Source organism: Centrocercus urophasianus, unplaced genomic scaffold (assembly GCF_019232065.1).
Source record: "Centrocercus urophasianus isolate 14NV4802_14NV808 unplaced genomic scaffold, USGS_Curo_1.0 seq_248, whole genome shotgun sequence".
Taxonomy (NCBI): domain Eukaryota; kingdom Metazoa; phylum Chordata; class Aves; order Galliformes; family Phasianidae; genus Centrocercus; species Centrocercus urophasianus.
The window spans coordinates 41,512-57,013 of NW_024884809.1; the positions used below are offsets into that span (position 1 = coordinate 41,512).

General features: G+C 50.0%; 1 protein-coding gene across 1 annotated transcript; it reads left to right on the forward strand.

The window, feature by feature from the left end:
- The first annotated feature begins 39 nt into the window (after positions 1-39).
- DNAAF6 (dynein axonemal assembly factor 6) lies at positions 40-8,094 on the forward strand. The gene is made up of 7 exons (XM_042825523.1): positions 40-201; positions 311-416; positions 2,248-2,311; positions 3,304-3,409; positions 5,118-5,214; positions 5,722-5,807; positions 7,057-8,094. Exons 2-7 carry the CDS (start codon positions 324-326, stop codon positions 7,184-7,186), a joined length of 576 nt encoding a protein of 191 aa, XP_042681457.1. The 5' UTR covers positions 40-201; positions 311-323; the 3' UTR covers positions 7,187-8,094.
- Positions 8,095-15,502: the final 7,408 nt, after the last annotated feature.

Sequence of the window (15,502 nt, forward strand, 5' to 3'; positions counted from 1 at the left end):
TTGGTTGATCTTGCCGCCACTCGTTGCTGAGTTCTGTTGGATTGGCTGAGAGGACTAAAGGAGGCGGGAAAAGGAGCGGGGCGCCGTTACCTCAGCAACGACGGACGCAGGAGGTGGCGGCGTCGGGCCTAACGGTCCTGTGCTGCTCTGGGTGGCGTGAGGCGCTGTCTCCCGAGACCCAGCCCCCAAGGGAGAGGCGAGGTACGTACGGTTTTGATCGAATTTGGTGCTTATCGCACGGTGCTCGGAGAAGGGCAGCGCGGTGCAAAGGCTTTGTTGTTCCTGAGGTGGTGCTGGTTTTCCCCTGTAGGGGAGGAGTGAGGATGGAGGTGGATGTTCCTGCAGTCTGCTCTTTGCAGTCCCTTGCCAAGCTGCTCAGCGATGCACGCGAGGATGAGGACGACGATGACTTTGGTGTGAGTCTTTTGTGTGACTTCTTCACAGTGCCCAACATTATTAACTAAGGAGATGCAAACCTCACTTTTCCCAGCGCAGATAAAGAGGGAAATAAAACCTTGGAAGGTTTTGGAGTGGCTGAGACAATTAGGAGATATTTTTGGATGCCACAAGAATATATCATATCGTATCATAGAGTGGCCAGGCTTGAAAAGGAGCACAATGCTTATCTAATTTCAACCCCCTGCTGTGTGCAGGTCACCAACCAGCAGCCCAGGCTGCCCAGAGCCACATCCAGCCTGGCCTTGAATGCCTGCAGGGATGGGGCATCCACAGCCTCCTTGGGCAACCTGTGCCAGTGCCTCACCACCCTGTGTGTGAAAAATTTCCTCCTAATATCCAACCTGAACCTCCCCTGTCTCAGTTTAAAACCATTCTCCCCTGTCCTATCACCATCCACCCTTGTAAACAGAATGGGAGGGCTGTTTATTTTTTTAGCCTAAAGGAAATGAGATGTGGCTGAGAGAGCCCTGAGTGCTTAGATTTCCTCCTGCTTTTCCCTGAAGTCTTTTAGAGGTGGGGGCAATTACAGCAGTATGCAGCTTCTGAGTAAAGACTGGAACACCCAGCAGCAGTGGAATGTGTTAATCCTGTACCTGGCATTAAAGAAGCACAATTGATCACAGAAGTACAATAGGTATTCCGGGGACTATAGAATGGGGAAGGGTGAGTAATCATTCTAAAATGAACTGAATGATTACTGAGAGAAATATCTCCACGTTCTTTTATATCAATTCATCTCAGGACTTGAAGCAAATCACAGATGAACTTCTCTTGCTCCTGCAACACGGAGCTGTGCAGTTATGTAGGCACACATGGGTGCTAGGGAGAAACAACCTGCCCTGCTCTGCTCAGGAAGGGCCACAGAGATGACGGCCAAGGCCACAGAGATTGCTCAAAACGTTGATGAGTCTCTTAGAATTTTGAACAAGTTGCATTATGACACAGATAACAAAAACGGTGAGGATCTGAGCTCCTCATCAGCTCTCAGAGCAGAGCCAGCTGGCTGGCCTGGCAGCTGCGTGCAGGCAGTGGCCATTGCTGCCTCTGGGGAAAAGGTGTCTCCTAGAAGTTCCTTTCTGTAGCTGGCAAATGTGGTGCTTCACGCTCCAGCTGCCCTTCAGCTCTTAAATGCTGGCTTTCTGAAGCTGGAGTCATTGCTGTACATCTTTGCAGTAAACATCCTGATTTTAAAAAGAATTTGTTTACATGTTAATAATAAAATGAATGACACTTCAGAGGCAGAAAGGGAAAATTGCTACAAGTTCTGTCAATTAAGCCTGAGTCAAGCTGGGCAATTTGAAATCTTTGTTTGGATTTAATTTAATGTTCTCTGCAGATGAGGCACTTCTATCAAACTGAGGGATCTTCACACATAGATGGAAATGCCTCACATTGGCCTATTAGCACTAAATTGATTCATGATTAGAGGAAAGCGCTGTTGCCTCATGTGATCTCTCCTGTTGAAAGGAATTTGCACGTAGCACCCCTGGCTTCTTGCAGTATTTTCAGGGCAGGCAAAGCACAACAATTGTCTCAAAATGCCATGGAAACGAATCTTTGAGAAGCACTGCTGGCTGCAGAGCTGCTTCTGGGAGTCCTGCCTGCAGCCCGTGCATCAGGGTGCTGTGCTCAGTGAGAGGGAGAGAGATTCCCTGCTTCAGTCATGAAATGGTGGGGGAAATTTTGGCTCCAGCAGCGACTTCTGACGACACGTTGTAATTACTGATGTGATTGTTACCGAGCTGTGCTCTGTGATAATTAATTGCAGTCCCACGTGGGTTTTTGCAGCCGTGCTGTTCTGTCAGTGCCATGACTCCTGGGAGCATCGGACCAGTAAAGAAGGAGAGCACTGGTAAGGAGTGTTTGTGTACCTTAGCATTCAGTTGTGTGTGAACAGACTGCAACAGCTGTTGCGAGTTATCACAGATGGCTTCCTTCAATAAGGGAGTGGACCTTTGAGGTGGAAGGCCATTGCATTGTTACAGTTACACTAAAATTCTTCTTCTCCTGGAAACTTAACTGCAGAAAAGGTAACTCTGGAGGGCAGCACCTCCAGTGGTGATGATAAACAGAGCACAGAAGGTGGGCTGGCAGGAGTCACAAGTGGGCAGCAAAAAGCTCCATAGGAATACTCACAGGGAATTGTTACTGCCTAGAGCACGCAGGAGGGGTAGGCTTCTAAGGGGGCAGCTGGGGGGATCTTCATGGGGTGAGCTGCACAAAGCTGAGTCTGGATGAAGGATGAGGGGTTGGGAGGTGTGCTGTAAAGCACAGGTGTGTGCCATTGTCCCCACAGCACGTGGCGTGAGGAATGAGCTCAGCTCAGGGCTACCTTCAACAGGCTGAGAGCATCCGTCCTGTTTTCTTCTTACTGCACCTTGCTCTTTGTCTGCAAGCACTGGTCAGTGTGACCACCTTCACTGTAGGTTTGGGACAGCCTGTGTTCTGCTATGGACTTTGCCAGTGCCTCGTCAGGGCTGTGCTCAATCACTGATGGCTTTGTATCCCCTCGTGTAGGGGGCTCTGCTCACTTAAAATCTCGTGTCAGAGACATGGGGGAAGATTAATATTTCATCTTTCTCCACTTGAATCATGTTGAAGCGCTGGGTATTTTATGCCTGAAAGGACAATTTCCTTGGAGTAGAGGTTGGGTAAAGGAGATTTAAGGGAAAGGAATAGAAAATGTCCTTCCTCTTCAAATTCTGATCCTTTATGATATTGAAGGGATTGAGATCATTAGCTACAGTTTATTTTGATGAAAAGGTTTTTTTCCTGGAGTCTGGAAATCTGACAGTTTTCAGCAAACCAAAGGAAAGAAACAGGGATTTTTCTTGTTGCTTACAGATACCTTACAAGTGAAATCTGAACACAGCAAAACTATTTGGAGCTCAGAAGAGGTCCCAGAAGGATCCGAATTTGACGACGCCTGGGATCCTAGAGAACAACCAGAGTAAGTGATGTGAGATGGTGTGCTGGGGTTGGACGTGGCTGGAATGCAGAGCTGGGCTGCACAGCTTCCATGTGAGTGAAACACAGTGATCTGGAGAGCATGTCAAGAAAAGCTGATGGGAGGACAGCAGCACTGCAGGTAAAGCAGCTAGCGAGGAGGGACTGTAGCTTGGAAACCTTCTGATCTCATAACAGAAAGGTGGAGTTGGTTTTTCTTGTCACAAGACACTTTGCAGTGTCAGATGCTTGTACAAAATGAGATGAGGAGGGGAAGCAGGCCAGCAAAATGCTCTGAAATTTGCCACGCTGGTGTGAAGTACCCGGTTCTTCCTGCTGCAGCTGACGTGCATTCACTTTTCACACTCAGATTCACAAAGCACTCCAACTTCTGTTTATTTCCAAGAATTAAACTCTTCAGAGTCAACTGCCACCGTAGGAAGGAAGGCTTTATGCTGGCAGTTCTAAATCTTTTTATTTGATCGTAGCTTCCTGAGGGACAGCCTTAAAAGGGACAGCCTTAAAAGGGACAGCCTTAAACAGTCGTCTCCCTTCGCTGTAGAAGTACATTTTAGAAGTAGGCAAGCATGTTGTGTGGTAATTTGTAGAGGTCAGAAAGCCTTCAGGGCCGAGCAGTTTGCAGAGCAGGGTTTGAGCTGAGCATCGCTGCGATGCCATGTGCTGCCCTGGAGCTGCGTGCTGGAACAGATGGGCTGAAGTCCATGAAGCTGCACCCACACTGCAGTGCAGTTGTTCCTGAATCTATCACTGGTGAGCTTTGGAATGCTCTTCCTTTGCATTGTGGGCACAACAGGAGCTTTATTGCACTCTATTTTTGACCCTTCCCTCCCTGCTGAAAGGGCTGTGATGCAGCCCTTCTCCAGCCTCCAGCAATTACGTCCTGTGTTACACAGATGAGACGAGAGTGTAAATCTTTGTAATAGTTCATCAAATTAAATCGTAGGAAAAGGCCCAAAAGGAAAACAGATGGTTAGAGGTGCATCCAGAGCTGCTAGACAGATTTCTCATTGACTTAGGAATTATTACATACGCACACGAGCACTGGAGATGTGAAAAATACTTTCCATACACTTTTTTTTCCAACAGCTTTGAGAAGAGGCTCCATTTATTTTGCTCAATTTAGCAAGAGTAATATGTTCTAAATGCAATCTTTCAGTTTGTATTCCCTCATTCATTAAGTATCGAGAGCAAAGGAAAGTGTGATTCTGGACCTTGTAGGGTTCTGAATTAAACAAATGGATTTGGAGGGGAATAACACTAACGTTGGCCAAATGCAAAACAATTAAAACCAGGCAAGATAACAGAGGCACTCCTAGGCTGCAAGATAGGCTGGGTGACAGAACATGTAATTAACAGCACCCTTTTCCAGGCCTTTTCCCAAGAGTTGGTGCTTGACCTCTTGCTGAGGTCCACGTTCACTCAGAATGCCTCTGCTGCTCGATGATCCTGCAGTGCTGCTTAATGAAGTAGAGGCAGCACGGTGATTTCCCAGGAAGGTGAATGCTTACCTTGTTCAAAGTGTCATGGCTCTGGACAGAAATCCAGTGCACTTGGCTTGAAGACTTGAAGGAAGACTGGGAAATGAGAGAGAAAGTGGTAAGGACGTGAGCATTCATACAGAGACTGATGGTGCTTTGAGAAAGACAGTTTCCTTCAGCCTCCTCTGCTGCTAGCCAACTGTTCTTTTTCAGGTATGAGATTTCCTTCAAACAGCAGGTGGGAACAGAGGATGTCTTCTTTGGGATGAGCAGGAAAGACCCTTCCACAGCCTGCTGTGAAGATATGGTGGTGAGCTGAGCCTGTGTTTCCCATCCCTTCTCTGTGCCCTTTTTCTGCACAGTCTTGCCCTCTTCTTGAGACAGAACACAAGCACCAAGGCATGGCTGCCTTCAGGCTCCTGTGGGATTTTAACTTGTAATTATCCAAGTGTTTGTAGCTTGATCTGCTCTTACTAACGTGAGGAACCCCTGTACATCTCCTCAAGGAGAAGAAGCCAAAGAGAAGCTGTGCAGTGTGTGTCACAGAGCGAGATGAAAGCAGCTCTAAAACAAGGTTTCACCTTGGACACAGTTTTGGGATGGGGAGAGTCTGGGAAGGAGATGATTTTCATCATGTGTTACAATGCATGTGAGTTAGCAGGACGCCAAGGTATTGCCAGCCTAACAGATCCAGTCCTGTTCTGATCTGATCAATGACCTCCCTGCTCTCTTGGTACGATTGCTGGGTGATTTTTTGCAGCTGTCTTTTACAGATCCACGTATCCAATCACAGCTTTAACTCTGCCCATCGTTTCAGATTAAAATCAAGCTGCCAGAGACAAAGTTCTCAGACATCACCTTAGATATCCAGGACAAGGTGCTTGACCTCCGAACTCCCCAAAAGTAAGTCAGGCAGCACAGTGCTTCCATAGGAAAGCTTAACCCTCTGCCCCAGACCGACTTCCTGCACTGAGTGGGGTGTGGGAAGATTCATATGTCAATAGCCTTCTGTTAGCATCAGTCAGTTGAAGATGCACGCTGTGAATTAAAGCCAAAATCAGTTCTGTCCTGAGAGGACTGACTGCAGAACAGTCACCTTTCTCACAGGCAGAAACAGTCTGCAGAAATTTAACCTAAAGATGCAAACAGTGCTGAAAGAATGTTTGGGAGTGCTCTGAAACAGGAAAGCCAAGAACAGTAACTGTCCAGATTGTGACTTGAAGTTAGTACAAGAGGTAGCTTAGTGCAGTGCTGCAGGTGTAGCAAATCCTTCGCTTCTGTTTCCTTCTGCAATTTTGTCTTCTTGGTGACTCAGATCTGCCATTATCTTAGTATCCAGCTGTCTCAAGACACAAGCCTTGCAAATAAAACGTTTGCTGTAAATCTGGTGGTTGCTTGGGTACAGCCTGAGCCAGTGCTGTTCTGCAGATGTAAGTGCAAATCTGCTCAGGATGAAAGAAACAAATAAGATTTCAAGTTCTACGTACGAGGAAACACTGTGTTCTCACAGATGTATGGGAGGGCCCAAAGGAATTGTTTTCCACTGCATAGTCCTGGGGCTGATTCTAAGCCCAACTGATCTTTTCCATATGCTACCAGCTGGTTAACTTCTGTAGGTGAGGTTAAGTGTGTTTTGACTGTGCCTTGGCTGTGGCTCCTACAACACAGTTGAAAAGGTGTGGAACCCCCATATCCACACAACAGTGTTGTCTTTTAGGGTAGGTAGGTGTATCTTCTGTGAAACTGGCCAGAATCTCTAACCCAGCTGTGCCAGTTGTTTCTTCTTGCTATAGAATACAAGCTCCCCCAGACACTTCAGGCATTTTTCAGGTGTTTACCACCAGGAGAGCATTATCAGTGCAGCTTCTCCTTCCTCTGCACTGTGTAGAAGCAAGAACAGTGCAGAGAACTCACAGCCCATCGCTGGAAGCTGTTGTAGCCACAGCCAAAAGAATGGAACTGCTGGAAATGCTCCAGGGCCTATATAGTTGTGTACCAGGTATTGCAGAACTGTGCAACTTGTCATGGGAAGGTTACACAGAATGGACTTTGCTTGATATTCTGATTCTTGCATCATTAGGATGGCTTTCAGTGCTACCTCAATGGCTCACGTGGTTTGGGCCATTAAAACTCACTGTGTCCTCCTTGACAGGAAGCTACTGCTGCATCTCCCTTGCCCTGTGGACAGCAAGAAGGGGAAAGCTCGTTTCCTCTCTGAAGAGGAGCTCTTGGAAGTCACCTTAAGGATGAGAAGGGAGTTTGATTTCATCAATTTTGCCTAATAGAGAAGTGGAGGAACTTCACAAAAAGGAATCTCTGTAAATCTGAAGTCTTTTCAAAATCTGAGTCGTCGTGAGATTGTTCCCCTTTATCAGACCAGGGGGGCTGTAACAGAATAAATTCAGTAAGCCAGGAGGAAAAGGAGGTCAGTGCATCACACCACAGATCCTGTAAGCTGGGGCTGTCTGGCTCTTGAACTGCTCTGGTTAACATTCTGCTTCCTGCTGTCCGACACGGGCTCTGAATTGGAAAACAGCAGGTCACAAAGTCTGCAGAGTGGGGAAAGTCTTCCTGTGGTCTCTGAGTAGCGTGAGGAGGCTCTGACCAGCAGCTCTGGCTCCTGGTTACTGTTGGAAGATTTGCAAGTGAGGTGCATTTGGCCCCCAGGGCTGGCACTGAGGCCACTTCATATCCCCTCCAAAACTCTTTGGGGATCCATAGCCACGTCTCTAGGCTTCTTTACCCTGGCAGAACAAGGCAGGCAGCTACTGCTGGATTGCTGAACAACTCAGCTCTTTTGAATGGCTTTTGACAATATGTGGTTCAATGTCATCCATTCACCTGCTGTCCCTCCAGCTATTCTTCTGATCTTTATTAATAAAAGAATATGCTCTAATGAACCATTCTGGTTACTTTTCACTCTTCCTCCCCCCAGAGACTTCCTAAAAGTGGAAGGAGAGGAATTTTGCATTACAAAGTACCATTTTCTTAAAGGGCTGAAGTGCAGCAGGAGCTCTTGTTTTGGCCTTCAGGTCTAATCTGGAGCAACAGAGATGGCAACCAAGAGATTTCTCTCACCACCCTCTGGGCAGACACACTCACTTGGTGCTGTTAAACGTGCAGGAAGCAAAGAGATCCGCTCAGCAATCAGAGGAGAGGACAAGCAGGGCTGGCACTTTGATGGGTCTTAATCAAATCCTTTAATCACTGCAAAAATAAAATGGCTTTGGGTCCTGCATTTGTCTGGCAATAAAAATGAAACAAAATTGGCCGGCCGGGCTGTGGATGGCATCCATGCTGCTGAACTTGGGACAGGAAAGATGAATTCTCTATCGAAGACATTGAGGGTGATTTTTCAGATGTATTTTTGCCCATTGGAGTTTTCAGAGTTCGTTGTTTGTAATCTACTTCTTTATAACTCTCCGATAAACCTGATGGTGTTTGGGTGCTTCAACCACTTCCCTTACAGTGCTTTCATCCCTCGGAGCAGAGTAACACAGCCCAATCTCTGCTTTGGTGTGAGTGCACTGAAAAACACTGATGACTCATCCTAAGCCACCGGGCACGCTGACAACATTCAGGGGCAACTCCGGTTTGCATTTGAAGTTTCCATACCTTGCATTTGAATAGCTCTTATTCCAACTGCACAAAGCCACGGGGAGGGGGACAAGGCAGATGTATGGAAGGCTGAGCTCATTCCTCCTGACTCAGTACTGCTGCGATTGCCAACGAGTGACACTGAGGCTGTTCTTGGAAGAGGCTCGCCTTGTGGCCCATGGGCAGCGTGCTGCTGTGCTCTTCTGTTTGTGGTGGCAGTTGCAGGAAGGGGGGGCTCGGCCCTGGTGTTGCACAAAACATTTCCCCAAGGGCATCCAGTAAGTCCACAGCAGAGAGTGAAGCTCTGCTCTTCCAAGCCCTGTCCCAGTCCTCAGTCCACAAGGTAGCATTGCCCTTATGTTTGACTGCACTCATTTCCTTAGCCTTAAATCAAGCTCTGTTTAACGTGACGTTGATGTTTGATGCTGACGACGAAGGTGAGTTTGGCTCATTTTGCCTCTCTCCAGTGCTTCAGTCTGATTTCAAATGGAAATGAGCGTGTGCCACGCTGCTATCCATGTCCTATTTTCTCCCCATACATTTTTAAACCTGTGTACATTTCATTTGCATTCAAGAGGCAAAAATCTCAGAGGTAAGGAAGTTTTGTAAGAGTGTTGGCTGCTGAATAGGAAATAGAAATACAAGTCAGTCCCAGGATGTGCACGTCGCTGTTCTGGTCGGCCTCTTGCCATCACCCTGTGGAGATCCTCTCATGTTATTGGTCTCAAGGAGACCAAGGCTGCCCTCAAATGGCTCTTGGTTTTGGTGGGTTTTTGGTGGCTTGTTTGTTTGTGGTGGTGTTTTTCTGTGGGTTGTCCCAAGAAGCAGCTGGTCCAAGGGACTGGAATTCGGCGAGGTGCTGCCGGCTCCAACACAGCCAACTTGTTTTGCAAATGCTTGGAGGCAGTTCTGCTTTGCTGAAGCAGCGCTGGCAGAGCATCTTTTGAAGGGGATACAAGAACCCCTCTGCCTCTGAACATCAAAGCCACTGCCTAAGTACCACTCCAACACCTGCAGGCATCTTAATTAATCAAAATTATGAGCCCAGTTAAACAACCCTTCCATTAAGCCCCAGCCATTAAGCATCATCAAGCTTTATTTGGTTCCCTAAGAAACATCTTGATTAAACGTATTGCAGTCAAGTAGAGGGTAGTGTAGCAGTGGAAGTGAGAAGGAGGCTGTTAATAGAAGTATACTGATAAGCAATGTGTGGTGCTGCCTCGAGGGCACCTTGTTTCCCTCAGTGCTGCTGGCAGAGCCACTGTAGGGATTTGCTCCTGCACCCGGGCCACGGTGTTGCACTGAAGTGTGCATCCCAGCTTGCTCTGTATTTCACTTCCCATGGTCATCTTTGAGATCCCAGCCCTGGAGCAGTGGGCACAGACAGCACAGCAGCACCTTTGGCGTTGCAGATTTTCTCTCAAACTGATGAAATGTTAGCCTTCCTCAGCTCAAAGTCACCTCTTCATGCTCTCATTTGTGGAGAGAAGATCTGAGGGGTTTACAGGTATGCTGATGCTGTCCACCCACACTCCTTGGGGACCAACTCTTCTATCATTGGTCTCTATTGTGGCTCCAGCAGCTGCTGTCCTGCTGCTGACCAGCACTCCAATCCATGCTGTTCAGGCTTGGTGCTTCCAGCACCCAGCAAAAGCTGCCCAGGCAGCCAGGCTGCGTTTGGCCACCTATCTCCTGCAGCTGCAACAGGGCGTGGAGAAAGAAATGCCTTCTGGAACATTCTTTTCCTCTTGGAAAGCTGCATAAAACGGCAGGGATAGGAATGAATAGAGCTGAATCTGTTGGATTTTAAGGCGATGATGTAGGCAAGCCAGATGTTTCCTGGACATCTGGGATCTCTAACAGATGTAAGCGGCCGTGGCTGAAGCCAGCAGCGCTCTGAGCATTGGGTGGGCTATGAGGGCAATGAGGATCTGCTGTCCAGTGCTTGTTGCAGGCCCTGGGTGATGATCTTGGTGAGGAGGCTGGGAGAGGTGTGATTTGTGCTAGGCTTTGTGCTGTGCCTGGGGGGCTGGAGGAGCAGCGGGGTGGCGGCCGGACGTGGGAGGCTCTGACAAGGTGAGAAATGCTTTGGGTGCTCAGCCTCATTCCTTAAGTCAAGGGAACTGTTTATGTCCTTGGAGGCTGGAATAATAACCCACAGGCTGTGAGGGGAGTGTATGGGTGAGCTGACGGGGCCATGCAGCACACAGGAGGGTGGCCCTGGGCAGTGCAGCTCTGCTCTGCTGGGGCTGCTCCTCCTCAAAGCGTTGCCGAGCAGCTCAAACCCCATCACGTCTGAGTTTGTTAAATAACAGCCCTACCTGATGGTCTTCTGTGACCTTTTGTCCCATGGAAGCAGATATTCATTGGAGGTGGTGGAACTGGGCTGGGGCTGGTCCACGTGCAGTGATGGCACTGAAGCTGGCTATGGGGTGCGGAGGGGAATGTCAGTGGAGTGATGGGAGCAGGCTGCCATGCTGACTGGGAGCCCTGCATCAAAAGTGACGGCTGTAGAGCCACCTGCTGCAACCTCGGAGCCTCTTCTGTTCCTGTTACCACGTTCAGGCTTCTGGAGGCAGTGGGATCACAACAGCTTGACCTCCTTCTGTGGGCAAACAAGAAAGAGCTCTTCCTGTCGTGACCTCATGTTCCCATCCTGCCCTTGGTAAGCTGTACCTTCCATATCTGTTGCAAACACGATCTTCCCCTGCCCTGCTCCTCATTAAAAATAACTGAGGTGTTGGCACTGGGACCCTGGCGGTGTCCCAGGGGGAAACTGGTAGAGCTGGCAGGTGGAGATGGTGTCTCCAACTGGAAGGCAGCACCCAGCAGGCTGTTGGCACCTGGTGCGCCTTCACACGCTGCTCGAGGGCTCCCACGTCCAACCAAAGGACCCGGCGCTCCCAGAGCAGTTGTAATTCCACACCGTGGCTCTCTGATGGGTGCTGATGGGTGACAGCTCCACGCTCCCATCGTGACGATGTGGCAGAGGGGTAGTATTATGGGATGGGGCCAGCGGGGTGGTGCTGGAGCAGCACTGTGTGGCCAAGCACAGGAGCTCTGTGCTGCCGGTGGCTGCGTGCTCCAGGCCCCTCTTCTACCTCTGGTGATGGGGAACGCTGAGAGAAGAGGATGAGCTCTCTGGAGGATGGTGGGGGCTGAATATCCTGCAGAGTAACTGCAGAATGGCAAAAATAGCTCCTTAAAAGCCTCTGAAGCGGAGCCATCCTAATGGCTGCTCCTGACGTCTCGGGCTCCACGTCTCCCCCGTGTCGCTGCTGAGCACTCGGGATGCATTCAGCCCATTACGTCGCAGCAGTTATTTGAATTTCCCAGGCTGATTTTTGTGTGCACTTCCATATTCTCCACCATCACTCTTATGGGCTCTCTCAATCATCTCCCCCTCCGTGCCCATGTGTACACACACGAGTGCTTCTCTGCATCCCCAACCTGCAGCCTCATCCCTGTTTGAAAGATGTTCCTCTATCAGCACAATCTTCAGGGCACTGAATTGAACAGGGAATTGGATTTCTGTGGCTGCAGTATCTCAGCACGTCTCCCTCTGCACCTGCTCTGTTTCCCTGCGTGCACTCCAGGACGTCTCCACAGTTCTGGCAGCACTTCTGTATTTCATTTCAGGCAGATCACGTCTGCAGAGCTCAACCCTCTGAAGAGTCTTTGGTGCCAGCAGGTGCACAAGGCACTGACTGGGGCTTTGTGGGGCTGTGCTGCAGTTTGCTGGCTGTGCCTGTGGCAAAATAGAGCAGGCAGGGGCTCGCAGGAACCAAGGAGTCCCCTGCTGTCCTCTGCCGGTGCCAGCAGTGGGGCAGGTTTGTCATCAACCCAACCCCATTTACATCATGGGTGTTTGGAGCCAAACCCGAAGGGCGAGGGATGCTTCATGTTGATCTTTAGACTCCAGCTCTGTGCTTAACAGCTCACCATCTCGGCGCTGTGCTGCTGAGCCAGGAGGCTCACAGAGGTCAGCTGGGGGCTCTGCCATTGACATTTGCCCTGTTATGGTGGGGATGCAGCGCTCACACTCGGTAGAAATGGGACCCACTCCTTCCCTCTGCCTGGAAACACAGCTTCACCAAAGCACCCAGGCTGCTCTCAGCTCCAGTCGGCACATCTCAGAGGGACGCTGCTTCTGGAATCCTGGCCTGGGGTTTTCTGTCAGTGGAAATGCAGGCTAAGACGAAAGCATCAAGGAACCCGTGAGCCCTGCAGACATCAGTTTAAACAGTTGCCTTTCAGCTTGGAAATACCGACTCTTATCAAATCACACCCAGCATTGCTGGTGCTAAAGGAGCAGGATCAAATTGTCTCCTTAGTTTTCCCAGCGCGTTGACTCGCTGCACTTGGCAGCATTTGCAGTCAAATCCATCTTCCCTTCCCTGGCCAGGCGCTCACTGCTGGCAGAGCACGCAGGGGAGGGGAAAGGAGAAATAAAAGCATGCTGCACGATGGCCCCAGCCTGTGCCTGCACCTGGGGTGGGCTGAGCACCTCCGGCTGTGCCCTGGCTGTGCATTTCCTACTTGTTTGAGCTGCTTCTGCACTCCAGGAGTTGGAATCCTGCTCCAGTTCTGAGTTTTTGAAGAGATTGAGCTGCCTGTGGAGGTATCTGCCTGCTGTCCGTGCTGCTGCCTTCAGCTTCATTACGCACCTGGGTTCAGAGGGGCTGAGGTGACACGTGCCTCTGCTCTCCTCTCTGAGCTGCACAGTTCCTGGCCCACGGCTGTGCTGGGGGATCCCCTCTGAGGATGCTGACATTGCACTGAGCACGTTACTCTCATAGCAGCCCTGCCTCTGCCAGCACAGCCTGGCGTCTGCCCTGTGTGCATATGCTCAGGTGTTGCTATGCTTCCTCCTTCCCAGATCTCCTCCTCCTCACACCTCTCCTCCCTGCCGTGCACCCAGCACTGGCTCTTTGTAGCTGCAGGGGATTCCTTTCTAAGTGAGAATCCTCCTGCTGCCTCTTAAATCTTTCCACTTCCTGTTGAAGTGCTGCAGGCCTGGTGAGGCTGAATGGGATGGAGATGTCCTCAAGGAGGGCTCCAGCTCCTGGAGTTGCTCTCTGTGCCAAAGCTCCTGCTCCCACCCCCATGCTTCTCCCCTTGTGCCTTCAGCACAGCACTGATGGGAAGAAGCTGACCTCTCCAATTAGTGCTTACAGCGTGATTGCAGCCCAGCCAGGTTCTCCAGCCACAGCGGGGGAGCGTCATCTCCATTCATTGCTTTATTAGTGCTGTAACCATGCAGGGCTGCAGTTCCCTTTAATTACAGGCTCTGCTGGGGCCAGTCATGCTCTTTCAGTGAGCAGTTTGGATGTCCGTGCTGCCATGCAATGGGGGCACTTACTGTTATGTCATCATTCAGTCTGGGCTGATGCCTGCCTGCTAGTAAGTGGGGATGCTGTTGAGTAAGGGGAAGGGAGAGGGGAGGGCTGTACTGCCCTCAGCTGTGCCACTGGGCTCTGTGCTCTGGAGCTGTGCTTGGGGAACCTGAGGGTGCACAGAGTGCAGCACAGAACCCTATGGGCTGCAGGTAGCTTTGTGCCATGCTGGAAATTGGAAGAGGTCGGCGTGTTTGCTTCTTCTTCTAAATTAAATTAAAAAATCCTCAGCTAAACAGAATACAATGCAAAATGCAAAAGGACAGTGAGAAACCATCAGATTTGCAGTCCCAGGAGAGAGCAGCCACACCAATTAGCAGCAGGGGTTGACAACTGCCTGGCTGGAAGGGGAATTTGCTCCCCGCTCGGCACATGGGGTTGGGGAGCGCTGCTGTGGTTTGCACTGGGCTGAACAGGAGGAGAGGAGGTGACCTGGTGGGGGTAAATGTGGAGCTGAGTCCCATCCCTGGCCCAGTCCCACACACGTGGAAGGGCTTCCAGCACAGCACCTTCCCACCCAACGGCTTCGGCACGAGGCTGATGAGGGATGGTGGCAGAGCTGAAGGGGCCTCTCTCAGCCATGGGTCACAAACTGGTGGCTCTAGCACCTCGTGTTCCACTTCTAAACAGGGTTACAGGGTAAATTCAAGACAGAAGATAAGATCCTGCTCATCTACAATCCACACAAAGAGCTTTTCCCCCTCTGGCTTTATTAAGAGCACCTTGGGGACGAGAAGGAGAGAGGAGTGATTCAAAGGGAACATCAAAATGCATTTCCATGTATTCCACACAGGCAGGGTGCTGCTCCCGGCCTCGCAGCACAGCAGCTCCTGTTCAGAGCTTCTTGAGAGGGACCCAGAGCCGTGGGTTCCCATAGGGTCTGTTTGCAATGCTATTTCGATGGCACGCATCTGAAGTGTTGGATCAGGAATTCAACACCATCGTCTGTTCTCACTCCTTTCAGCCCATCTCATAAAAGAGGGAAACACAAATGCTTTGCATGTAAAAATAAATGCAGTCCTCTGCTTTCCCCATGCTGTTGCAGGCGGTGTTTGGGGCCCCAGCAGTGCCCTCACCTGCTGATGGTGGCTGACGTGTGTCCTCGATGTGGGCAGTGGGCACAGAGGGGCTGTGGTTGGACTGTATCACCTTTACAACCTTAATGCTTCTGTGATTCCATGAAAGCTTGGCTCTTGCCTTTGGAAACCCCAGGAGGTCTCTCCCAGCTCCATCCGAGTCCCTCTCCCAGGTTGAGACTTCAAGAATTGGGCTTCTAAATATGGAAGGATTGATCTGAACACCGCAACTCATTCATTTTTAAATACCAGTTCTTAGATGCTTATCCTCTGCTGCTAGGTGTGCGTCCCCGAGCCTCTCCGGGTATTTATGAGGCCTTGAAATTTAATCCTTCAAGAATGTGTTAAAAAATTCGGTCCTTCGTGCACAGCTCTGTGATTTTGGAGGCTGAGGTTTGGAGGAAAAAGCAAACATGGGGAGGATGTGGTGGGACAGCAAGGCAGCAAGGTGCGGCACAGCATGGCATGGCACAGCATGGCATGGCACAGCATGGCACAGCATGGCACAGAACAGCATGGCATGGCACAG

Bases quoted from the DNA above. Each gene is read 5' to 3' on its own strand.
- DNAAF6 (XM_042825523.1), top strand. From the start codon at position 324: ATGGAGGTGGATGTTCCTGCAGTCTGCTCTTTGCAGTCCCTTGCCAAG. The intron at 2,312-3,303 runs GTAAGGAGTGTT...TGTTGCTTACAG, and splicing joins AGTAAAGAAGGAGAGCACTG to ATACCTTACAAGTGAAATCT. The intron at 5,215-5,721 runs GTGAGCTGAGCC...CCATCGTTTCAG, and splicing joins CCTGCTGTGAAGATATGGTG to ATTAAAATCAAGCTGCCAGA.